Below are 25377 nucleotides of genomic sequence, written 5' to 3'. Positions count from 1 at the left end.
TCTCCCTTCTGCACCCTCCTGCTCTTTTTTCTGACTCTCTCAGTAACTGTGTGACTGTCCTCATCTCTTTCTCTCTCCTGATCTGTGTCCTAGTTCTCTCACTCTCACTCCCGCCCCCCGCCCGTCGCCCACGTCTGTCTCTCTCCCAGTGCCCGAGTCTAGGTACCCTCCTGCCCTCCCTTAGCGCTTCCGTCTCCACCCCATCCCCAACTGCTGATTTGCCCCACATCCAGAACAGGGAGCCCCCGGAGATGTCTGGGCCTGAGATGACCCCTCCGGACACCCCCATTCCCCATCCCAGCACCCCAGCAGGGGCCGCCCCAACATCCTCTTCCCAGCCCTTCCCTTCCCCCGGCCCAGCTCCCGCCTCCCTCCCGGCTGCGCCCGCTGCAGCTGCAGCAGCCCGTTGCCAGGGCAACCACAGCTGGCTGGGCGGGAGCCCCTCCACCCCATCCCCCTTCTCCTCCTTTCTGGCAAAGCAGGGCGGAGCTGGGACAAAGCCAGGGAGAGGTGGGGTGCGGTGTGGGGAGGAGGAGGTGGATAGAGGTAGGGGCTGGCTGGCTGCCTCTCCCCCAACAAGGCCCCCCCACTCCCAGCCCCACTTCTTGGTGACGCCCCCGATCAAACAGGAGAACAAGGCAGTCGTGGGCAGAGGGGTCAGGCCCAGTTTAATACACAGAACAAAGTTAATTCACAGCAGAGGCAGGCAATAGAGGAGACTCAGTGACAAGTGGGGGGTACTCCTGGATTGGGGGACATCCCCCCAAAAATCCACCACCTCCCCCACCTGCAGTCTCAGTTTCCCTTTTTTAAAATCCAAACAACAAACACACACAACCACAAGAAACAACCACGCCCCCTCATTCCCCCCAAAATGGCCAGCGGGGGGGGGCGGGGCCGCCAGGCCTGGCTGGGCGGAAGGAGGGCGGAGGAGGGGAGGGAAAAGGAGTCCGTGGCGGAGTCTGTGCTTCTCATTCCAGCAGGCGCTGGGCAGGGGCCACCCGGCCCCACCACCGCCACCCACGAGCCACAGCAGGCACGGGGTGGGCACAGGCCAGGGCGGTTGGGGAGGGGCAGGAACAGAGTTCAAAACCAAGGTTCACATCATGCAGTACCCACCGTGGGCACCGGGAGGGGTGGGTGGACACCACGCCCACCGCCCTGGGCACAGGAGGGGAAGGTGCCCACCTTGGGTGGAGTGAGGGACGGCTGCAGCTCTAGAAATTGGGGTCAGGGCGCCTGGCGGGAGGCTGGCAGAGGCGGGTGCCCAGTGGACACACTCAGCAGCGCCCCTCCACCCAACCAGGCCTTGAAGGATTCTTTGTATATATTAACTTCTTTTCTTTTTTCTTTTTTTTTTTTTTTTAACTTTTTCTTTAGAAAAAGGCTCTGTCCATGCCCCTGGCTGGCACCCGCCACCCCCCATGCCCGCCCAGAGGCGGGGTATGGCTTTGAGGGGAGCAGAGGCCCCGGGTGTCCATATGCCAAGGGACTGATAGAGAGGAAGGGAGGGAGGGGCTCCAGTCGGGCCCACCCACCCACAGGGCAGACATTCTACTTGCACAGAGGGGAGGGATGGCCCAGCCCCCCCTCGCTTCCCCTTCTCCCCCTCCCCCTGCAGGGCATTCAGGGTAGGGGAGGGCTGAGGAGCTCAGAGAGGCAGGTAGGCGAGCACCACCCCAGAGTCCCGGTGAGCAGAGCTGGCCTAGGTGAGGGTGATGTAAGCAGAGGCCTTTTCCTTCAGGTGCCGAAGACAGAGGTGACAGCTCCAGCTCCCTGTGGGGGCAGCCGAGGCTGAAGTCAGGCCCAGGTCTGGGAGGGCTGCCCCAGCCCCTTCCCACCCAGAGGATGTGGGTGTTCACCAACCAGGAGACAGCGTTCCCACCCACCCACCCCACACGGTACCCGCCTCTCCTCTCACCTTCTGGGGGCTCCGCCATGGGGGGACTCAGGCAGTACATGTGGTAACCCCGATCGCAGTCGTCACAAAACAGCAGCTGGTCCTGGGGGGTGAGACCCGCCCAGCTGGCACCCTGGGGGCACGGGCACCAGAAACGGGGGTGGGGGGCTGGGGCTGGGGCAGGGGCTAGGTCAAGGGGGCTGGGGGAGGTGTGTCCTTCTGAGGGAGGCTTTGAGAAGCTCTGCAGCGGGAAAGCTGTGGGCAACACTGCTTAGCCGAGCACACATCCCTGACAACGGTCCCTTAGAGATTTATAGTGGGAGTTTTAGAAGACTCTGTGGAAGGCTTATGATTATTATTTTATAATTTTTTTTTTTTTTTTTTTTTTTTTGAGACGGAGTTTCGCTCTTGTTACCCAGGCTGGAGTGCAATGGCACGATCTCAGCTCACCGCAACCTCCGCCTCCTGGGTTCAGGCAATTCTCCTGCCTCAGCCTCCTGAGTAGCTGGGACTACAGGCACGCGCCACCATGCCCAGCTAATTTTTGTATTTTTAGTAGAGACGGGTTTCACCATGTTGACCAGGATGGTCTCGATCTCTTGACCTCGTGATCCACCTGCCTCGGCCTCCCAAAGTGCTGGGATTACAGGCTTGAGCCACCGCGCCCAGCATTATTTTATAATTTTAGAGACAGGGTCCTACCCTGTCGCATAGGCTGGAAGTGCGCACCACCATGCCTGGCTTTTTCTTTCTTGTTTTATTTTCTGTAGAGACAGGAGTCTCACTGTGTTGCCCAGTCCGGTCTAGAACTCCTGGACTCAAAACTCCTCAGCCTCCCAAAGTGCTGGGATACATGCGTGGTCCGACATGCCCTGCCTGTGGAAAGCTTTATGTGTCAACTAAGGTGATCTGATACCACCAGCTCTGCCAGCAATGGTGGTGGCCTTTTTTTTTTTTTTTTGAGACAGAGTCTTGCTCTGTCGCCCAGGCTGGAGTGCAATGGTGCCATCTCGGCTCACTGCAACCTCCACCTCCCCAGTTCAAATGATTCTCCTGCCTCAGCCTCCCGAGTAGCTGGAATTACAGGCACCTAGCTAATTTTTGTATTTGTGTAGAGACGGGGATTTCACCATATTGGCCAGGCAGGTCTTGAACTCCTGACCTTAGGTGATCCGCCCAGTTCAGCCTCCCAAAGTGCTGGGATTATAGGCATGAGCCACCGCGCCCGGGCTATGGAAGGCTTTAAGAAACACTAAGATGCTCTGATACCAGCTTTGCCAGCAGTGGTCGTGGCTTTTAGCCTCAGCTCTACCACTTCCCTCGCTGGCTGACCCAGGGCAGGTCCCTTTCCCTCTCTGAGCTCGGTTCCTTCCCTGTGAAGTGGGGACAGGAACACCTGCCTCAGAGGGTGGCTCTAGGGAGGAGCCAGAGAGATGAAGAGGAAAAAGTGCCAGGTTCGATTTATGGACACCAGCATAATGATAACACCGGGGACTCGTGATCACAGGGAGGGCTCAGGCACAGGCTTTAGGCTGGAGGGGAAGAGGTGGGTGCGTAGGCAGGGCAGGCATCAGGGCGCGCAGGGGTCGGGCGGCACTCACGTCGTTCTCAGAGGTTCCGCACAGGCTGCAGGATTTGCATTCGATGCACTGCCAGCGGTAGGTCCGCACGGCTGCCGTCATGTTCACCGTGAATTGTAAACATGAGGGGTGTCCTAAGGGCCAAGGGGCAGGGGTGCAGTTAGGGGGTCACCACGCCCCTGGTGAGCACTGACAGCCAGGGGAAGCCATAGCTCAGCCCCTACCCGTGACTCGTGAGGCCGGGATGAGCTGCCAGGGTCCGCAGCCTGACCCCACACCTGCCCAGCAACCACGTGGCCAGCCTCAGTCTCCCGGCCACCACAGTCCCCAACCACACCCACCATGGCAACCACACTCTGCTCCCAGGATGCCATGGCAACCACATTCCATTACCCACAGTGCTGTGGCAACCCTTTCTACCACCCACAACGCCGTGGCAACCACACTCTGTTAACCACCGGACTGAGACAGCCACATTCCATTCCCCACAGCAGAGCAGCCAGGGGTCCTGCTAACCACAGCAACGTGGCAGCCACACTCTCCCAGCCACGATGCCATGGCAACCGCCTTCCACAACGAGGTCCCCACACCTCGGTTTCATGCCACGAAAGCCCGTCCCACCTGATGCCCCAGCAACCAAACTGCAACCCACAATACTGTGCAGTGCCAGGCTCTTAGTCATTCCACAGCCCCAGCCCAGGGACACCCAAGGCCACTACCCGCAGCCATAACCCACAGCGCAGGTCCCCTGCAGCCATGGCCCCGCTGCCATCTCAACCGCATTCCAGGATACCGAGTTACCATGACAACCATATTTCACTCCCCATGATGCCATGACAACCACCATTCATGACCCACCGTGCTGAGAGGCAACCGCAGTCCAGCACGGGGAACCACATTCTGTTAACCACAGTTCCACCGCAAGCCCAGCCTGCTACCAGCGCCCAGGCGGTGGCATCTGTCATTCACACCGCACAGCCCGCTACCTGCCATGCCTTGGCCACTGTCTCTTGCTACTCCTTTTGTCTTGTTTCGGTTTTTGAAACAAGATCTCGCTCTGTTGCCCAGGCTAGAGTACAGTGGTGCCCTCACAGCTCACTCTGCAGCCACGACCTCTGGGGCTCAAGCGATCCTCCCACCTCAGCCTCCCAAGTAGCTGAGATTAATGGAGTGCAAAACCATGCCCAGCTATTTTTCTTTTAATAGATGGGGTCTCACTATGTTGCCCAGGCTAATCAAAAACTCCTGTGCTCAAGGGGCTGGGCGAGGTGGCTCACGCTTGTAATCCTAGCACTTTGGGAGGCTGAGGCGGGTGGATCACCTGAGGTCAGAAGTTCAAGACCATCCTGGCCAACATGGTGAAACCCTGTCTGTACCAAAAATACAAAAATCCCCGCTACTTAGGAGGCTGAGGCAGGAGAATCACTTGAATCCAGGAGGTAGAGGTTGCAGTGAGCAGAGACTGTGCCACTGCACTCCAGCCTGGATGACAGAGGGAGACTCCATCTCTCTTTTTTTTTTTTTTTTTTTTTGAGATGGAGTTTCGCTCTTGTTACCCAGGCTGGAGTGCAATGGCACGATCTCGGTTCACCGCAACCTCCGCCTCCTGGGTTCAGGCAATTCTCCTGCCTCAGCCTCCTGAGTAGCTGGGATTACAGGCACGAGCCACCATGCCCAGCTAATTTTTTGTATTTTTAGTAGAGACGGGGTTTCACCATGTTGACCAGGATGGTCTCGATCTCTCGACCTCGTGATCCACCCGCCTCGGCCTCCCAAAGTGCTGGGATTACAGGCTTGAGCCACCGTGCCCGGCCGACTCCCATCTCAAAAAGAAAAAAAAAAAAACTCCGGGGCTCAAGTGAGTCTCACACCTCAGCCTCCCGAGTAGCTGGGACTAATGTGGTGTGACACCATACCCAGCTCTTTTTTTCATAGATGGGATCTCACTATGTTGCCCAGGCTGGTCTCAAACTCCTGTGCTCAAGCGAGCCTCTGGCCTCAGCCTTCTGAGTCATGAGACTACAGTTATGCAACAACACACCTGGCTAATTTTTAAATTTTTTGTAGAGATGGGGTATTTCTGTGTTGCTCAGGCTGGTCTCAAATACCTGGCCTCAAGTGATTCTCCCAACTCTGCCTCCCAAAGTGTGGGGATTACAGGTGTGAGCCACCACACCCAGCCTCTCACACCCTTGATGACATACTAAGCACAGTGCCATGAGAGCCACATCCCATTATCCCCGAAGCCTCATTGATCTGACCCAGTTCCCACAATCCTCAGCATTTGCATCAGCCTCACTAACTGTGCTTACCCACAGTATCCCTGACGCACTCTGGGTCCCCCGCCTGCATCCTCACCGCCCTGCCTCCCACCCTCTAGTTCTGCACTCCTGGATGTCCTCTGCACCCGGCCCCCAGAAACCTCAGGTGGGGACTGTCACCTGATCGCCCACAGTCTGCACAGGAGATGAGGTCCTCGGGACACCCCGTCTTCTTGGAGCCCCCCAGGCAGAAGTCACAGTAGCCGTTAGGGATGACAGTGCCGTCGGGTGCCTTCTTGGCTGCAAGACAGCAGACCGGCATTGGCAAGGGGCAGGCAGGGGCACCCAGCAAAGGTGGCTGCAGACATTAGGAGCAGAGGGAGGTGTCCGTACCTGTGTGTTTCCTTTGTGCCTCAGGGACCCAGGCCAATTCTTTGTAAAACTCTGGGGTAGGGGGGACAGAGAGAGGGGCTCTCACCACAGGCAAGGCTCCACCCTGCCCCCAGCCTCAGCCCCAAGAATGGACCTCTTGGTCCAGGTGTGGGGAGGTGGGGAGGTGAGTAGCTTCCCTAAGCTGTGAGGAGAGGTGGAAACAGGTCTTATTGGGACTTCCAATTATTATTATTTTTAATTAAATATAAAGGCAAGTTCTGTGATACTTAGCAATAAAAAAAATTAGAAAATAAATAAAGGCAAGGTCCTGGTATGTGACCCAGGCTGATCTCCAACTCCTGGCCTCCAGCGATCCTCCCACCCCGGCCTCCCAAAGTGGTGGGATTATAGGCGTAAGCCACTGTGCCCAGCCAGGATTCCCAACTCCTTGAGACACTGACATGTCCTCTTTCTTTATTGGGTCAAAATGTGGTGAAGACAGCTTGAGAAGGGCTCCCTGCCCCCCTTCTCACATCCCATGCCTCCCAGCCAGCCACTCCCACCTGTGCCCTCAGTAATTTGTATCTAACAAATTCAGCAGGTGGCCCTGGCCAAGAGCTGGTACAGAAGACACTCAAAAGAAAAACTGGACACTGAGGTGCCCAGGTATGCAGTGGCCTGGGATAAAGACGCTCAGCCTCTCCCTCTAAGAGGTGGGAAGACGGTCTCTCTCTCCTGCCCCTCCCAAACCCTCCTCCCCTCCCCCATCCCTCAGCCGTTAGGATTGGCATGGGATTGGCACAGGCGGACACCAAGGGCTCCCAGGCCACAGGCCTTGCCCCTTGACCAAAGCTTAACAGAGAAAGGGGAAAGGGAAGGCAGGGTGGGAGGGGAGTCATCTATCACCCCCTCCTCCCCAAGCTCTAATTGAAACAATAAATCAGACCCAGAAATATTACGCCCGGCCGGGAGCGAAGGAGCGATGGTTGGTTGCCATGGCAACCCCAGAGCCAGCATCCCCATGGTCGGTGGGGGGAGGGAACGGCTGAGCTGGAGATTTTCCAGAAATGTCTAATGCCCCCCCCAGACCTCCGCCCCCAGCCGGGCTCCTCTTTCCCACTCCCAGGGCCCCTCGCCACCCCCACCTGGCCTTCCAGCTCACGTTTATGGTTGTTTTTCCGGTGGAAGGGCAGGGCGTGGCGCTCGGCGTTCTCCTCCCCCTCCTCCTCGGCCAGGTGGGTGTGGGTGTAGTGGTAGCTGAGCCCCGGCCGGTTCTTATACCGTTTCCCACAGACTGGAGAAGCGAGCCGGGAGGGCCTGTCAGCCCCTCCGGGCCCCTGCTGCCTCCACCCTGGCCTCCAGGAGCACACCTCCCACCTCGGCCAGAGACCTAAACATCCCCCCAACCCGGGTCTGGAACAGGAGGGAGAGGGCCAGGAGGTGGGTAGTCTCTGGGCCCCCCCCTCTCTGCCTTTCCCCCTCTTCAGAAGGACTCACTATCACAGACATACGGCTTGTCTCGATCCTCCAGGGAAGCGGTGTCCTGGCGTTTCCGGAGACCCCCGATGCCATATGCCTGTGGAGAGAGTCAGGAATGAGGGCCCAAGAAAGTGAGAAAATAGGCCAGGCGCGCCTGGAATCCCAGCGCTTTGGGAGGCTGAGGTGGGCAGATCACCTAAGGTCAGGAGTTCCAAACCAGCCTGGCCAACATGGTGAAACCCCATCTCTACTAAAAATACAAAAATTAGCCAGGCATGGTGGCAGGCGCCTGTAATCCCAGCTACTTGGGAGACTGAGACAGGAAAATTGTCTGAACCCAGGAGGCAGAAGTTGCAGTGAGCTGAGATCACACCACTGCACTCCAGCCTGGGCAACAAAGAGCAAAACTCCGTCTCAAAAACCAAAAAGTGAAAAAACAAAGTATTCATCATTTGCAAATTCAAATTGCAGCTGTACAAACGTCCTAGCTGTGGGGCCTTGAACCTCTCCAACGCTCAGCTTCTTCCTCTGTGGCACAGGGATGAAGGTAGCTCTAACCCACTGCATGCTCTCTGGTTTCAAGTGGCTTAATACAGATCAGCCTCAGTTTCCTCATCTGTAAAATGGCTATAAAATCCCCCACCCCTTCAGGCTGCTCTGAGGATTCAATGAGGTCAGGCTTGTGGCAGGGGCGGGACCACTGGGCCTGCTCCGTGAATGAGGCCTGTTACTGCGGGAAGCGGGGAAGAGGAGAAGTCGGGGTGATACCTTTCCTTTGGCCCTGTTCTTCCTCCTGGGAATGTCATCCTCCAAGTCTTCCACCTCAAGATCATGCGGAAACTCCAATAACTGCTGTTTCTAGGCAACAGAGAAAGGAGACAGGTCAAGAAAGTAGGGGGCACTGATCTGCTTTTGAGGGGCTCTGGGCAGAGGTGGAGATTGGGGTTGAGAGGGTAAGTCAGGAGTTCTTCCAGAGATGAAGTCTGGGAGGATGGACACTGTGACGCCCAAAGGCCCAAGGGAACCGGGGGTTTCAAAGCAGGAATGCGAGGGCCGGGGCCAGCCAGCAGCAGGCAGGGGTGAGAGGAAGCGGGGCAGGGGGGTCCCCTGTGGGTGGGCCTACCTGACAGTCCATAATGGTCTCTTCCTCCTTCAGCTCAATCTTCTTCTCTCCCGTCTCTGCACACAGTAGAGCCTCGAGGACCGGCCCTTCCGGGAGGCCACCCTCCTTTTTCAGGGGTGCTTCACAGTCTGGGGACAGGGCCATTGGGGGGGTCAGATGGGGAAGTTGACCCTGGAGGATTCTTCAAACTATGCAGGTGGGGGACCGTGCTCTTTAGGGGAGGGAAGAGGCTTTCCCACGCTCAGCCAGCAGCAGAGGCAAGGATTCAACCACACACCCTAGGAGGGAGCCCCAGATCCCGGGAGACCCAGCCACACCCTCTGATACCCTTGGACACCCAGCAGGAGACACAGTCAGAACTATGGATATACCCAGAAAGCCTCAGAAAAAGACACAGACCATCGGGCACACCCAGACCTACGCAGGGGAGGCACAGCCAGACTCTCGAATACACCCAAATACGGATGGATACAGACACTGTGAGAGGAGACACACAGACACCCGCAGGGACATCCAGACAGATTGTCTGAGACAGACACAAAAAGGAAGACGCCCAGCCATGCTCTCTTTTTTTTCTTTTCTTTCTTTTTTTTTTTTGAGACGGGGTCTGGCTCTGTCACCCAGGCTGGAGTACAATGTCGTGATCTCAGCTCACTGTAGCTCCCAGGCCCAAGTGATCCTCCCACCCTGGCCTCCTGAGTAGCTGGGACTGCAGGCACAGTAGCTGGCATGCCATCACACCGGGCTAATTTTTGTATTTTTGGTAGAGATGGGGTTTCAGCATGCTGATGAGGCTGGTCTCAAACTCCCTGAGTTCAAGCAGTCCTCTACCTCGGCCTCCCAACCTGCTGGAATTACAGGCATAAGCCACCACGCCAGCCAAGCCACATTCTCAGATATAACCTAGAGACCCACAGAGGCATAGACAGATCCTTGGAGACACCCAGACATATGGGGGAGACATACTGGACACATGGGGCCACTCAGAGAGGCTCAGAAAGAGACAATTAACTGGCCAGGCAAGGTGGCTCATCCCTGTAATCCCAGCACTTTGGGAAGCTGAGGCAGGTGGATCTCTTGAGGTCAGGAGTTCAAGACCAGCCTGACCAACATGGTAAAACCCCATCTCTACTAAAAAAGAAAAAAATACAAAAATTAGCCAGGCAAGGTGGCACACACCTGTAATCCCAGCTACTCAGGAGGCTGAGGCAGAGAATCACTTGAACCTGAGAGGCAGAGGTTGCAGTGAGCCAAGATTGTGCCACTGCACTCCAACCTGGGCAGAAAAAAAGAAAGGAGACAATTGTGGCCTGCGATTGCTGGTTTGAATACATTAAAAAAAAAGAAAAAAGGAGACAATTAGCCCTGCAGATATACCTAGACCCACATGGGGAAGACACAGCCAGGTAAGACGCCTGGACACATTGTAGAAGGGAGATACTGATGCACGCAGGGGGAATCGCTCAGCTAGATACACACACACACACACACACACACACACACACACACAGAGGAGGTGCGGACAGGAGGAGACACAGCTGGGTGGACACTGCCACGCTCCTAGGTACACACAGACCCTCGGACTCAGGAGGAGAAACAGCCAATGACCCCGATATTCCTAAACTCATTCAAGGTTAAGTCCAGATTCCCTGAGGGACTGGCATACACGTGCAGAAATGTACCTGATACACCAGACACCGGAAGAGATCCTCCCAGACACTCCAAGGTACCTACAGCCCCACAGAAAGAGATGGCCACACGCCGCAACACACCCAGACACACTCAGGAGGGGCTGGATGCCCTGACAGAACAGGCACACGCAAGAAGACACAAGCCTTCTAAGACACTTGGAGACACTTGGGAAGATTACACCGAAGAGAGGAAAGAGCTCCAGCCAGGCATGGAGACATCCAGATGCCTGAGGGGATACAGAGGCACACAGCCTCAGGCACCCACAGAAAAAAATTCGGGCAAATGGCCAGGCACAGTGGCTCAGGCCTGTAATCCCAGCACTCTGGGAGACTGAGGTAGGTGGATCACCTGAGGTCAGGAGTTTGAGGTCAGCCTGGCCAACATGGTGAAACTCCATCTCTACTAAAAAAATTAGCCAGACGTAGTGGCGGGCGCCTATTATCCCAGCTACTTGGGAGGCTGAGGTAGGAGAATCAGTTGAACCTGGGAGGCAGAGGTTGCAGTGAGCCAAGATCGCGCCACTGCACTCCAGTCCGGCAACAGAGCCAAACTCCATCTCAAAAAAAAAATACAGGCAGACACCCATCCCAGCTCCCAGGGGAGGGGACACAGTCAGAAACTCCACACACCCACACTCACTAACAGATATCACTGTGCCCTCCATACCACTGGGCCCCTTGGTGGGGTGCCGTGGCTCATGCCTGTAATCCCTGCACTTTGAGAGGCAGAGGCAAGAGGATCCTTGAGCCCACAAGTTCAAGACCAGCCTGGGTAACATAGTAAGGACCCTGACTCTGTTTTAAAAACCACAGGCTGGGCGCAGTGGCTCATGCCTGTAATCCCAGTACAGGTGGGATTACAGGTGGCCAGATCACCTGAGGTCAGGATTTCCAAACCAGCCTGACTAACATGGTGAAACCCTGTTTCTACTAAAAATACAAAATTAGCCGGGTGTGGTGGCTCACGCCTGTAATCCCAGCACTTTGGGAGGCCGAGGCGGGTGGATCACGAGGTCAAGAGATCGAGACCATCCTGGTCAACATGGTGAAACCCCGTCTCTACTTAAAATAAAAAAAAATTAGCTGGGCATGGTGACGCATGCCTGTAATCCCAGCTACTCAGGAGGCTGAGGCAGGAGAATTGCCTGAACCCAGGAGGCGGAGGTTGCGGTGAGCCGAGATCGCACCATTGCACTCCAGCCTGGGTAACAAGAGCGAAACTCTGCCTCAAAAAAATAAAAAATAAAAATAAAAATTAGCAGGGCATGGTAGCTCATGCCTGTAGTCCCAGCTACTTAGGAGGCTGAGGGAGGAGAATTGCTTGATCCCAGGAGGCAGAGGTTAAAGTGAGCCAAGATTGTGCCACTGCACTCCAGCCTGGGCAAAACTGTCTCAAAAATAAATAAATAACAGCTGGGCACCTGCGCCCATGTAGGAGGAGATGCAGTTGCCACTTAGTGACTCAGAGAAAACTGTGGAATCTCCGGGATACACCCAAGACGCACATGGGCAGACAGACACGCAGTTGGCCAGACAGACACTTGCTAGAAGGCAGATAAAGGTGACCGACACGTGCTGGGACGCACAGCAGGCTCTGGGACACCGATGGGGGTCCTAGCGGCTGCACCCACCGATCTTGTACTCGCAGGGCCTCAGCCTGGGGTCCTCCAGGATGTTGAGTCTCCGTTTCTTCCTCCAACAGCGGGCGGGATACGTGTAAATCTGTCCCGGAGCCAAACCTGGGGAGAGGGGGAGGGTGAGAGGGCAGCGGCGGTGTGACGGCCCGGCCCGGCCCCGCCCCGCCCCGCCCCACGCCCGCCCTCCTGGCGGTACCCGGCCCGCGGTGGGTCTTCTCCATCCAGATGTAGCAGTTGTTCTGGGCCACGCCGGTCTGCGAGTCTAGGAAAGGCAGGCGCAGGCTGCGCTCTGCGCACAGGCGCGCGTTGTAGCTGCGGCAGTGCTCGATGGCCTCGCGGTAGAAGTCCTCGCCTAGGCTAGAGAAGTGGCGAGCAGGCGGGCAGCTGTCAGCAAGGGCAGGCGTGCAGGGTCCCCCAGAACCCCTGCCCCGGCAGCCGGCCCGCTCAGACTCGGGAGGGGTAGGGGACCCCTCCAGCCTCACCTCTCCCCTCCTCCCACTCCGGAACCCAGGCTGGGGGAAGGGGACAGGGCCCAGGAGCCCCCAAACTGGGACTCAAACAGGCCTCCAGCTCATGAGTAGAAACGCGATACAGAAACAAACAAAAATACCCCGGGACGCATCCCTACATGAACACATGTGGACACACAACACAAATCACACACAGTCACACCTAATTCACACACAAAGAGAGACAAATCCCAATACTCACAAAGGAGAAACAGACAAACCTCACACACGTGCACACATAAATAGCTACTGAAAAAGACAAATATCCCAAGTTCCATAGTGGGGAGACAGACCACACGAATAACCATACACAAAGACACATCACATATCCACAGACATACACCATAAGCACGTCACCCACACAAAGACACACAACATGGAAACATTACACACCACACACACACAGTACACACGTGTCAAAAGACAGGAATACACAAACCACTTGTCCCCATGTATCCAAAGACATAACACAAACCACAGAGACAATATCTGGACACAACACAAAGAAATCACACAGATTCACACAGGTACGCACACACATTTACAAAGATGCACAATGTGAAACCAACATCTAAAATATCACACATAGACACACACAGATGCACACATATGAAACACAGAAGGCCAAACCCACCCATATCCACACAAAAATTTACACACACATACACGCAGCCCTACATACTCACAAACACAGGACACAAGACAAATGACGTGTAGTTCCAGAGGACACCGACACACACTCAGAGACCCAAATATCCAAAGATATCCAGAGCAGAATAAAAGGAAACTGACATATGTCCACACACCTATCCCCCAAAATTCTTTAAGAAACCAGAACACAAATGAGTGATACACACACACTCCACATCCCAAGACAAAGCTAGTGTGGACTTCACTCCACTTTGCCAAGGCCCCGCACCCCGGGGCCATTTCACCCTCTCCCAGACCAGAGGGTTGCAGGGCGGGGACGCTGTCCCCTTCCCCAAAAAGAACCTGGAGGCCCCCCACGCCCTCCACCCCGCCGGGGAGCGGCGCATCCGACACCATTCTCGTCAGAGACCCACAGTCACACACACTCGCACCCCCGCACTTGGTGACAGCCCCCCCGACACCCCCTCGGCCCCACCCCCGGCCGCCACACACACACAGGCCCGCGTAGACCCGCCCGCGCGCCCTCCCCGCCTCCCGCCGGCCCACACCACCTCAGGGGGCCAGGGATGACCGTGGCCATCTTGCTCCCCGGGTCCTGCCCCCAGCAGGTCCCCGCCGGGTCGGTCCTCCCAGCGGTCGGGCGGGCGCTGAGGCCGCCCATCCATTCATTCCCGGGAGGCGGGAGCACGCGGGCCACGGCCAATCGCGGCGGCGGGGCGGGCCCGCCCGGGCCATGCCGGGAGTGGTAGTTTCAGGCTAGGGGGCCCCCGGGACCCCGCGGGGACTGGGACGGTGCGGAGGCGGGGGCCCCGGGCACGCACCGTTACTCACTCGGCCTCACTCGTCCACACATCCTAGTCTCGCGTGCACACAATCACATGCACACCTGGACTCGCACACGCCCACGCATGGCAGTTTACACACACATTCACGCGGAGACTCACAGCCTCCCACACACTCCCACTCACACACCTTCGCACGGACTCAACCACACGCACACACACTGCAATGCTAAGAGACGCAGAGACACCTCCCAGGTGCCCACATAGACGTCTCACCAACATGCTTCGGGCAGACACCCCCACCCACCCAAGTCCCTCCTGGCTCCAGACACCCCACCCGGGGCTGTCTCTCCCAGCAGCCTCGCTCACGGTCAGCCCACCCTGCTCAACGCCTTCTGCAGGCCTGACAGCAGCAGTGGAGGTTAGAAACAGTAGTCACTTCTCCGGAGTTCAAATCCTAGCTCTGCCACTTGGTGGCCATGTCACCTTGGCAAATGAGTTAACCATTCGGGGCCTCGGTTTCCTTGTCTGTAAAAAGAGGACAATGCCTCACTGGAGTGTTGTGAGGCTTAAATTAGTAGATATAGAGGCCGGGCGCGGTGGCTCAAGCCTGTAATCCCAGCACTTTGGGAGGCCGAGGCGGGTGGACCACGAGGTCAGGAGATCGAGACCATCCTGGTCAACATGGTGAAACCCCGTCTCTACTAAAAATACAAAAAATTAGCTGGGCATGGTGACGCGTGCCTGTAATCCCAGCTACTCAGGAGGCTGAGGCAGGAGAATTGCCTGAACCCAGGAGGCGGAGGTTGCGGTGAGCCGAGATCGCACCATTGCACTCCAGCCTGGGTAACAAGAGCGAAACTCCATTTCAAAAAAAAAAAAAAAAAAAAAAAAAATTTAGTAGATATAGGTAAAGCATTTTAAAAGGTAATGGGCAGGCCAGGAGTAGTGGCTCACTGCCTGAAATCCCAGCACTTTGGGAGGCCCAGGTGGGTGGATCAACTGAGGTCAGGAGTTTGAGACCAGCCTGGCCTACATAGTGAAACTCCTCTCTACTAAAAATGCAGAAATTAGCTGGGCGTGGTGGTCATGCCTGTAACCCCAGCTTTATTGAGTCGACACCACACCACTGCACTCCAGCATGGGCGACAGAGCGAGACTCCACCTCAAAAAAAAAAAAAAAAGGTACCTGGCAGGTAGTACTTGCTCAATAAATCCATTTATTCCATAAATGATGTGATATGTACTTTACCAAGATGTCAACAGTAATACCTAAATGCTACTTGAAAGAATAATTTGGCTGGGCGTGGTGGCTCATACCTGTAATCCCAGCACTTTGGGAGGCCCAGGCAGGTGGATTACCTGAGGTCAGGAGTTCCAAGACCAGCCTGACCAACATAATGAAATCCTGTCTCTACTAGAAATACAAAAATGAGCTGGGCGAGGTGGTGGGTACCTATAATCCCAGCTACTCAGGAGGCTGAGGCAGGAGAATCACTTGAACCCAGGAAGCAGAGGTTCCAGTGAACCAAGATGGCGCCACTGCACTCCAGTCTGGGCAACAGAGCAAGACTCCGTCAAGGAAGGAAGGAAAGAAGGAAGGAAGGAAGGAGGGAGGGAGGGAGGGAGGGAGAGAGGAAGGGAGGGAAGAAAAGAAAAGAAAAATGCTGGCCAGGTGCAATGGCTCTAGTTTGCAATTGGGAGGCTGAAATGAGCAGATTGCTTGAGCCCAGGAGTTTGAGACCAACCTGGGCAACACATTGAGACCCTTGTCTCAATGTCTCTACAAAAACATTTTTTTTGAGACAGAGTCTCACTGTGTCGCCCAGGCTGGAGTGCAGTGGCCTGATCTCGGCTTCTTCAACCTCCACCTCCCAGGTTCAAGCCATTCTCCTGCCTCAGCCTCCCAAGCAAGTAGCTGGGATTATAGGCCCAGCTAATTTTTGTATTTTTCGTAGAGACGGGTTTTCACTATGTTAGCCAGGTTGGTCTTGAACTCCTGACCACCTTGGGCCTCCCAAAGTGCTGGGATTACAGGCTTGAAGACCATGCTCCTGGCCTACAAAAACATTTTTAAGTTAGGTGGGTGTGATGACACATGAGTGTAGTCCCAGCTACTTGGGAGGCTAAAGTGGGAGGATAGCTTGAACCTAGGAGGCCGAGGCTGCAGTGATTTGTGGTCTCACCACTGCACTTCAACCTGGGTGGCAGAACAAGACTCTGTCTCTAAAAGCAAACAAACAAACAAACAAAAAGTAAGCAAGGTATGGGAGCTCATGCCTGTAATCCCCGGAATTTGGGAGGCTGAGACAAAAGGACCGCTTGAGCTCAGGAGACCACCCTGGGCAATATAGCGACACCTGGTCTCTACTAAAAAAAATAAAAAATAGCTAGGTCTGGTGGCACATGCCTATGGTCTCAGCTACTCAGGAGGCTGAGTCAGAGGGCTTGAGTCCAGGAGACTGAGGCTGTAGTGATCGATGCTCACACACCGCTACACTCCAGCCTGGACAGAGCAAGACCCTATCTCCAAAAAAAAAAAAAAAAAAAAAAAATTTCTGCTCAGTAGCTATTTGTTGAATGAGTAAATGCACCCACCATGTGCTGGGCACAGTTCACCCGGTGAGGCCATTATTATCTGCATTTTCCAGATGAGGAATCTAAGGCACAGGAAGATGAACTCACATGCCGGAATCCCCTGGCGGTTGTCTGAAGGTGAGACTGAAGGAAGGGAGCAGGCACCCTGATGTCCCTCCCGCGCTGGTCCTGACGCCCCCTCCCAGTCACCTACACTGACTCCACCCGAAGAGACCCCCAGGGAGTGAGAAGACCCACTGAGTCACACACTGACCCAGTCTCTTGGGAGCACCACCATTCCATCTTCCCTCCTCTCCCTACTCCTCCCCTCCCTTCCCCCCTCCCCCTTCCCGTCTTCCACCCCCTGTAGAGCCAGCATTCAGGTTGGAGCAGCTGCTGGAATTAACACGCCCACAAATGCCCTCGTCCACCAGGGGGTGCCCCAGCCGACAGAAGTGGCCCGCTAGCCTTCACCTCTTTTGTCACTTGAAATCCTCCCAAGAGGCCGGGCGTAGTGGCTCACGCCTGTAGTCAAAGCACTTTGGAGGCCAAGGCAGGCAGATCACCTGAGGTCGGGAATTCAAGACCAGCCTGACCAACATGGTGAAACCCCGTCTTAAAAAAAAAAAAAGAAATCCCCCCAAGAGAGCCAGTCAAGGCCGCCTACGCTTATGGTCACTTCTACAAACACACACCCCTCTAGTCTTAGACCCTTTCCACAGACTCTCCCCTCTCCTGGAACAGGAGGACGTAGGTCTCTGATTGACATATGGCCTGGAGTGGTGACAAGGGAATGAAGTGACGGGCACTGGTACCCTTACAATCACTCTGGCCTCCAGACCCCGATCGTGGCCACCCCACGCCTCGCCCATGGTGAGCCATGACCCCACCTTCCTCTCTCACCTTCCATCTGCTCTCAGGTCCCCTAACACACCCTCTTACACTTGATCCCCACACTTCTAGCCTCAGACACGCAGACTCACCCCTGCCCAACCCCAAACTCTCATGCTGATTTAAGAGAAGCCGGAGTGTAGACCTCCCTAAAAGCCCTTCTCTCTCTCTCTCTCTCTCGCCCTTCTCTCTCTCTCTCTCTCTCTCTCTCTCTCTCTCTCTCTCTCTCTCTTTTTGGACAGAGTCTCACTTGATGGCCCAGGCTGGAGTGCCATGTGGCACGAACACAGCTCACTGAAGCATCCACCTCCTGGGCTCAAGCGGTCCTCCCAAACCCCCAAGTAGCTGGGACTACAGGCATGCTCCACCACAACCAGCTAATTTTTGTATTTTTGTAAAAACAGGCGTAAGCCACCCTCCCTGGCCCACCAGGAGCATTTCTGCCCATAGACCCAGGCTGACACTTGGAGCCGGCTCTCCTTTCTTTCCTTCCTTCCTAGTCACCTGCACACACCCCTCCCACACTCCTACACACTTCCTCCGAGTCCTCTCCCTGGCCCAAACAATCCTCCTGCCCCCATTCCCCAGTGCCCTGTGTGGAGCTGGCCCACAGTAGAAATCAATTTCATAAATCAATATTGCTACTACTAATAATAATCACTACATTTGGTCAGGGTCAGAGCTCTCTGCTAAGTGCTTTACAAAGATAGCCTTATTTAAGCCTCGTGACATCCCCATAGGGTGGTAAGGGCTGTTAGAAGACCCCATATGCCAGGTGCGTGGCTCACACCTGTAATCTCAAACTTCGGTAAGCTGAGGTGACAGATCATGAGGTCAAGAGATCAAGACCATCCTAGCTAACACGGCGAAACCCCGTCTCTACTAAAAATGCAAAAATTAGCTGGGCATGGTGGTGTGCACCTGTAGTCCCAGCTACTGGGAAGGCTGAGGTAGGAGAATCGCTTGAACCCAGGAGGTGGAGGATGCAGTGAGCCAAGATCGCACCACTGCACTCCAGCCTGGGCAACAAGAGTGAAACTCAGTCTAAAAAAAAAAGAAAAAAAAAACCCGTACACAGATGGCAAAACTGAGGCTCACGGCAGGGGACGTTCATGGCTCAAGCTGGTTTTAGAACTCAGGCAGTCGGAACTTCCGAGGCAGCACCCTCCAACTCCTTCTCCCCAGGGGATGTGATTCACATGCGTTCAGGAGTCAGGGAGTTCCCCACCTTCACCCCTGCAGATATCTTTTGGAAGGGGAGGGCACGGGGGCAGGGCCCTCTCAGTCCAGGCTTTCTCCCCAGCCGCCTGCTCTCGGCTGCAGCACACCAGGATGGGGGGGCGGGGTCTGGGCCAGGGTCAGAGTGAGGGGTAGATCCACCAACCTGCACAGGAGCCCGTTCCCAACAATTGTGCGGGTGTCCCTCACATGAGAGACAGTTGTCTGTGTGTGCCACTTAGGGTGAGAGGGCAGCGGAGGGGTGGGGTGTCACCATCATGCACCACCTCTCACGGACCCGAGCCCCACGCACTCGCTCCCGGCACCCTGCTCACGGCGGAGCCACACGTGTAGGCGCGTGCCTCTAAGTCCCTGCCCCCCTTCCTCTCCCAACTCCCACCCTCCACCTCCCACCCCCATTCCCGCCAGAAACCAGAAGCAACTGGCGGCCTCTGGTCCAGCCAGCAGGCTCAGCCCTTCTCGTGGGTGGGGTGGGGGGTGCGCTCCCTCTCTCCCTGTCCCCACTCGCCCCCGCCCACAGCCCTCGATGTTCAAGGTCAAGGCAGCCAGCGAGCGGGGTTGGGGGAAGGGTGGGGAGGTCGCCCCGGCCCCTTTGTGCGGCGCCGCCGCCGGCGCTCGCCCTCCGCCTCCTCCACCAGGCCCAGGAGGAGGGGGAGGGGAGCGCTGCGCTCGCCTGCGGGGAGGGAGGGCGGGAGCAGCCGAGCGCCTGTCACTGGGAGCCCGCTGTCACCGCCTGGGAACCGGGGGTGGGGGTGGGGAGCTCTGGGACCCAAGAGTCCGGGATCCCGAAGAGGAAGCAAGCCCGAGATGGAGAGGGGGAAGGGGAGAGGTAGAGAGTGTGAGGGATGGCAGGGAGAGGAGAGGGTCAGGAGGGACTAGGCTCGGACCCAGGCGTCCCGGTTCCCAGCCACCGGGCCCGGGAGGAAGCGAACGCTCGGAGGGCCGCGGCCAGGGAGAAAGGGAGGGAATCCCCAGAGACCGAGGGCGCTCCCGGCAAGCACCCCCTTCCCGGGCAGCCGGTCCCGGAGGGGATCAGAGATGCTCCCGTTTGATGTGTATGGGCGGGGAGAGGAAGGGATGCCGCGGTCCACGCTGGCCGTGGGTTCGGGGTTCTAGTTCCCGGAGATCCCAGAAGGAAAAAGGGGAGGCAGCGGGGATGGAACCGAGGACCCCCGATGTCTCAGCTCCCACCCTGCGGCCGCGAGGGCCGGGGTCCCCAGAGAAAGAAGGGGAAAGAGAGAAAGGCGCTTTGATGAGGGGAGAGCGGGTGATGGAAACCCTGGAGACCGAGGTCCGGACTTAGGTGTTCGAGCTTCCAGCCCCGGCCGGGGCAGGCCCGGCACCTCCGGAGACCCTGAGGAAGAGACGGAGGAGAGGGAAGCCCCTACCCCCACTCTGGGTGGGGAAACGGCCTCCGCCACCCCCAGCCCGCGCCACATTCCTTCACTGACAGCGACAAAGAAGAGGCGCCCCCGCGACCCCAGAGAGGCTCCCGCCCCCAACCCCAGGGGGCGACAGTGGGTGGCGGGCCCCCGGGGCAACGGTTTGCGCTGGGGGCCCCCACTCAACTACGGGTCCGCGCGCTGAGTCCCCTTCCTCAGCCCCAGGGCGGGCGGGGGAAGGGCTTCTGGCGGGGGGTCTGGACAGGGGGCGGGGACGGCGGGGACACTCACGACTTGAGCGGGTTCTGAATGGCGGTAGCCATGGCCCGCTCGGCTGGGCCGCCTCCGGCCCGGGGCGCCGCTGCCGCCGCGCGCGGGCCCAGCCCGGCCTGCGCCGCCCGCTCTGCCGCCCAGCGCGCTACGATTTCATTCATTCTTGGGGCTGCGGCGCGAGCGGAGCGGGGCGGGCCGGGGGCGGGGCTCAGCCAATCCCGGCGCCTCCCAGCGCACGACGGGACGTGGAGTCTAGGGGCGCTCGGCGGCGCCCGAGGGCGCCCCTGCCCAGACTACACGTCCCAGGGGGCGTCAGGAGGACCACACTCCCATTGGCTGCTGGGGATACAGGGAGGGGCGGGGCTGCCCCCAGAGCATCTTTCCTCCCTCCCTGAGAGTGCTCGGTCCCCAGCTCGGGATCTCCACCCTCGAGGCACCGCGGGCGCGGGAGCAGGTGGTCCCTAACTTCTGGATGTCCCCAGGGTATGTGGATGACCCTAGGGTCTTTATCGTGTATTTTTGTCTGGGCCTATTTGGGTGTCTCTTCTATATCAGCCAGCCTGTGAACAAACACAGGGGTTAATTAGCGCCTTTGTTCATTTACTGAGTGGCTGCTATGTTCCAGAAACTCTTCTAGGCACTGAGGATACAGCAATGACCGAAACAAAGTTGCTGCTCTCAAGGAGCTGACACTCTAGTGGAGAAATACAGATAATAAGAAAATAAAGAGATAAAATCATTTCAGACAGTGAAAGATGACATAAAGAAAAGAAAATGGGGCCAGGCACGGTGGCTCATTCCTGTAATCCCATCACTTTGGGAGGCCGAGGCAGGTGGATCATCTGAACTCCGGAGTTCAAGACCAGTCTGGGCAACACGGCGAAACCTCATCTCTACCAAAAATACCAAAAATTAGGCGGATGTGGTGGTGCTTGCCTGTAGTCCCAGATACTCAGGAGGCTGAGGTGGGAGGGTCACTTGAGCCTGGGAGGCAGAGATTGCAGTGAGCCAAGATTGTGCCACTGCACTCCAGTCTAAGTGACAGAGTGAGACCTTGTCTCAAAAAAGAGAAAGGGAGAGGGAGAGCGTGAAAAAAGAGAAGAGAGGAGAGGGGAGGGGAGGGAAGAAGAGAAGAGGCAGGGCACAGTGGCTCACACCTGTAATCTCAGCACTTTGGGAGGCTGGGGTGGGAGGATTGCTTGGACCCGAGAGCACGAGACCAGCCTGGGCAACATCTCTACAAAAAGTTTAAAAATTATCTGAGTGTGGTGATGCATGTGTGCAGTGTCAGCTACTCAGGAGACTGAGGCAAAAAGATCATTTCAGCCTGAAAGTTGGAGGCAGTAGTGAACTATGATCACACCACTGCACTCCAGCCTAGACAACAGAGAAAGACTCTGTCTCTAAAAATAAAAAAGAAAGAAAGAAAAGAAAAAGAAAGAAGAAAATAAAATAGATTCAGCAAAACACAGATTTTAAGGCCGGGCACGGTGGCTTACGCCTGTAATCCCAGCACTTTGGGAGGCCGAGGCGGGTGGATCACGAGGTCAAGAGATCGAGATCATCTTGGTCAACATGGTGAAACCCCGTCTCTACTAAAAATACAAAAAATTAGCTGGGCATGGTGGCGCGTGCCTGTAATCCCAGCTACTCAGGAGGCTGAGGCAGGAGAATTGCCTGAACCCGGGAGGCGGAGGTTGCGGTGCGCCGAGATCGCGCCATTGCACTCCAGCCTGGGTAACAAGAGCGAAACTTCGTCTCAAAAAAAAAAAAAAAAAAAAAAGACTGGGCGCAGTGGCTCAAGCCTGTAATCCCAGCACTTTGGGAGGCCAAGGCGGGTGGATCACGAGGTCAAGAGATCGAGACCATCCTGGTCAACATGGTGAAACCCCGTCTCTACTAAAAATACAAAAAATTAGCTGGGCATGGTGGCGCGTGCCTGTAATCCCAGCTACTCAGGAGGCTGAGGCAGGAGAATTGCCTGAACCCAGGAGGCGGAGGTTGCGGTGAGCCGAGATCGTGCCATTGCACTCCAGCCTGGGTAACAAGAGTGAAACCCCGTCTCAAAAAAAAAAAAAAAAAAAAAAAAAAAAGATTTTAGAAAGAAGAAAAGCAAGTAAAAAAAATTTTTTTTTAAAAAGAAAACAGATTGATTTGAAGGAGTAAAGGAGTGGCTTTTGGCCTGGCACGATGGCTCATGCCTGTAATCCCAGCACTTTGGGAGGCCAAGGTGGGCAGATCACTTCAAGTCGGGAGTTCAAGACCAGCCTGGCCAACATGGTGAATCCCCATCTCTGCTAAAAATACAGAAATTAGCCGGGCGTGGTGGCACACGCCTATAGTTGCAGCTACTCAGGAGACTGAGGCAGGAGAGACATTTGAACCCAGGTGGCAGAGGTTGCAGTGAGCTGAGATCGTGCCACTGCACTCCAGCCTGGGCGACAGAGTGAGACTTTGTCTCAAAAAAAAAGAAGTGGCTTCTCCAAGGAGATGACATTTGAGCTGAGACCTAGAAGTTACTAGCATGTACTAAGAAGCATGTCTAGGCACAGGATCACCAAGTGCAAATGCCCTGGGTTGGGAACAAGCGTGGCATATTCAAAGATCAGGGAGCAATCAAGTGTGACTGGAGCAGAGTAGCAGGGGGAGACAGCCTGGGGAGAGAGCAAGGACCTGGCTCATGTAGGGCCTTGTAGGCCATTATAAAGAAAATGGATTTTGTTCTAAGTGCAATCAATCATCCTGGACTCTCCTTCTCCTCCTTTTTCACACACACACACCCCCAAGCCCATCAGCAAATCCTGTTGTCTCTATATTGAAAACATAGATCCAGATTCCACTCACTTTCTGCCCTTCATGGCCTGCACCCAGTCCTGTCCACCATCATTTCCAGCCTGGACTATGGTAGCAGCTTCCTCACTGGGCTCCTGCCCCCACAAGTCTGCTCTCCCCACACAGCCAGAGCAGGCTATCTGAAACATATCTCGGGGCTGAGCACAGTGGCTCATGCCTGTAATCCCAACACTTTGGGAAGCTGAAGTGGATGGATCACTTGAGGTGAGGAGTGAAACCTGTCTCTACTAAAATTATAAAAATTAGCTGGGTGTGGCAGCGGACACCTGTAGTCCCAGCTATTTGGGAGGCTGAGGCAGGAGAATCACTTAAACTCGGGAAGTAGAGGCTGCAGTGAGCCGAGATAGTGCCACTGCCCTCCAGTCTGGGCAACAGAGCGAGACTGTATCTCAAAATCAATAAATAAATGGCATACCCACTCATTTCTAGAGAACGATGGTCTCCATCCCTGTGCGGACATGCTGGGGACACAGCAGCAATTGAGATGGCCCCAGACTTTGCCTGAAGCTTGGAGTCCAGAAGAGTAACAGACTCATCACCAACCAGTGATGTCCAGGTGGGATGGGGGGCACAGGCAGAGGGATCGGGGCTGGGACAAGGGGGACACAGGCAGAGGAGTCCGGGCAGGGATTGGGGGGCACAGGCAGAGGGGTCCGGGCAGAGATTGGGGGGCACAGGCAGAGGGGTCCGGGCAGAGATTGGGGGGCACAGGCAGAGGGGTCCAGACAGGGATTGGGGGACACAGGCAGAGGGGTCCGGGCAGTAATTGGGGGGCACAGGCAGAGGGGTCCGGGCAGAGATTGGGGGGCACAGGCAGAGGGGTCCAGACAGGGATTGGAGGACACAGGCAGAGGGGTCCGGGCAGTGATTGGGGGGCACAGGCAGAGGGGTCCGGGCAGAGATTGGGGGGCACAGGCAGAGGGGTCCGGGCAGGGATTGGGGGGCACAAGCAGAGGGGTCGGGGCCGGGACAAGGGGAGGCACAGGGCACTGTGGGAGCCCAGAGGCAGCTCTCTCCTGGCCTAGGCTGACAGTCAGGAATGCCTTCCTGGAAGAGAGGACACCCAGCCTGCATGTGAATCCTTTTGAGTCCTGACCCCCTGATCTACCCAGACACAGGGCAGGATTTCTGTTGTGACCTCTTGGGGTCTTCATGCCTGATCTTCCCATCCCTCAAGTTTTGGGGAACAAACATTCTAAAAGTGTCCACCTGTAGTCACTTCTCCTAACCCTGGAAACCAAGGGTTTGCCCACCAGAGGGCGCTGTGGCCCCAGTCTTTATCCAGCAGAGGCGGCTACAGCAGCCTCAGATCCGGAAGACGTTCTGCAGGCCACGGGGTGCCCCTTGGAGACACTGGGCCCCTGCCCCGAGCCTCAGACCATGCCCCGGACCTGATCACCAGGGTCTCTCCCACTCCTCTCTCTCAAACACATGCGCATACACTAACGCCTCTAATCCATGGTTCGGGTGGACCTGGAATCACAGAAAACTCTGCCCCATGCTCGTTGGGTCCAGCTTTGGCCTCTGAAGGAGACGCATCTGCTAACACCCACCTCTCCCCTCCTGTCCCCGCTACGATTCAGAGGAAGCCTTCTCTAATCCACCCTTGGGACGTTCAGATGTGCCCTTCAGAAGTTTCTTGCGCTGGGCACGGTGGCTCAAACCTGTAATCCCAGCACTTTGGGAGGCCGAGGCGGGTGGATCACAAGATCAAGAGATCGAGACCATCCTGGTCAACATGGTGAAACCCCGTCTCTACTAAAAATACAAAAATTAGCTGGGCATGGTGGCGCGTGCCTGTAATCCCAGCTACTCAGGAGGCTGAGGCAGGAGAACTGCCTGAACCCAGGAGGCGGAGGTTGCGGTGAGCCGAGATCGTGCCATTGCACTCCAGCCTGGGTAACAAGAGTGTGAAACTCCGTCTCAAAAAAAAAAAAAAAAAAAAGAAGTTTCTTGCCCGGGCCGGCCATGCCTGTAGCTCCAGCACTTTGGGAGGCCAAGGCGGGTGGATCACAAGGTCAAGAGATTGAGACCATTCTGGTCAACATCGTGAAACCCCGTCTCTACTAAAAATACAAAAATTAGCTGGGCATGGTGGCGCACACCTGTAGTCCCAGCTACTCGGGAGGCTGAGGCAGGAGAATTTCTTGAACCCAGGAGGCGGAGGTTGCGGTGAG

At 56.2% G+C, this 25377-nt stretch overlaps 1 protein-coding gene across 6 annotated transcripts; it reads right to left on the bottom strand.

The window, feature by feature from the left end:
• Positions 1 to 642: 642 nt before the first annotated feature.
• DPF1 (double PHD fingers 1) lies at positions 643 to 20515 on the bottom strand. 6 transcript variants are annotated; one of them, XM_039467091.2, is made up of 12 exons: positions 20366 to 20515; positions 12240 to 12400; positions 12038 to 12145; positions 8716 to 8843; positions 8361 to 8450; positions 7611 to 7689; positions 7276 to 7407; positions 6135 to 6185; positions 5922 to 6041; positions 3502 to 3614; positions 1922 to 2033; positions 643 to 1776 (listed from the first exon to the last, which is right to left on the bottom strand). In XM_039467091.2, exons 1-12 carry the CDS (start codon positions 20506 to 20508, stop codon positions 1706 to 1708), a joined length of 1308 nt encoding a protein of 435 aa, XP_039323025.2. In that variant the 5' UTR covers positions 20509 to 20515; the 3' UTR covers positions 643 to 1705. The 6 variants fall into 6 exon arrangements, with proteins under 6 accessions (XP_039323025.2, XP_039323026.2, XP_074242519.1 ...); XM_039467092.2 differs by having other exon boundaries at positions 1922 to 2003; XM_074386418.1 differs by having other exon boundaries at positions 1922 to 2003; positions 12240 to 12395; positions 20366 to 20486.
• Between the last annotated feature and the right edge of the window lie 4862 nt (positions 20516 to 25377).

The sequence above is a fragment of the Saimiri boliviensis genome, chromosome 14 (genome assembly GCF_048565385.1).
Source record: "Saimiri boliviensis isolate mSaiBol1 chromosome 14, mSaiBol1.pri, whole genome shotgun sequence".
In the NCBI taxonomy this organism is placed as follows: domain Eukaryota; kingdom Metazoa; phylum Chordata; class Mammalia; order Primates; family Cebidae; genus Saimiri; species Saimiri boliviensis.
The sequence above is the reverse complement of the archived record's forward strand: the minus strand, read 5'-3'. Positions and strand labels throughout refer to the sequence as shown.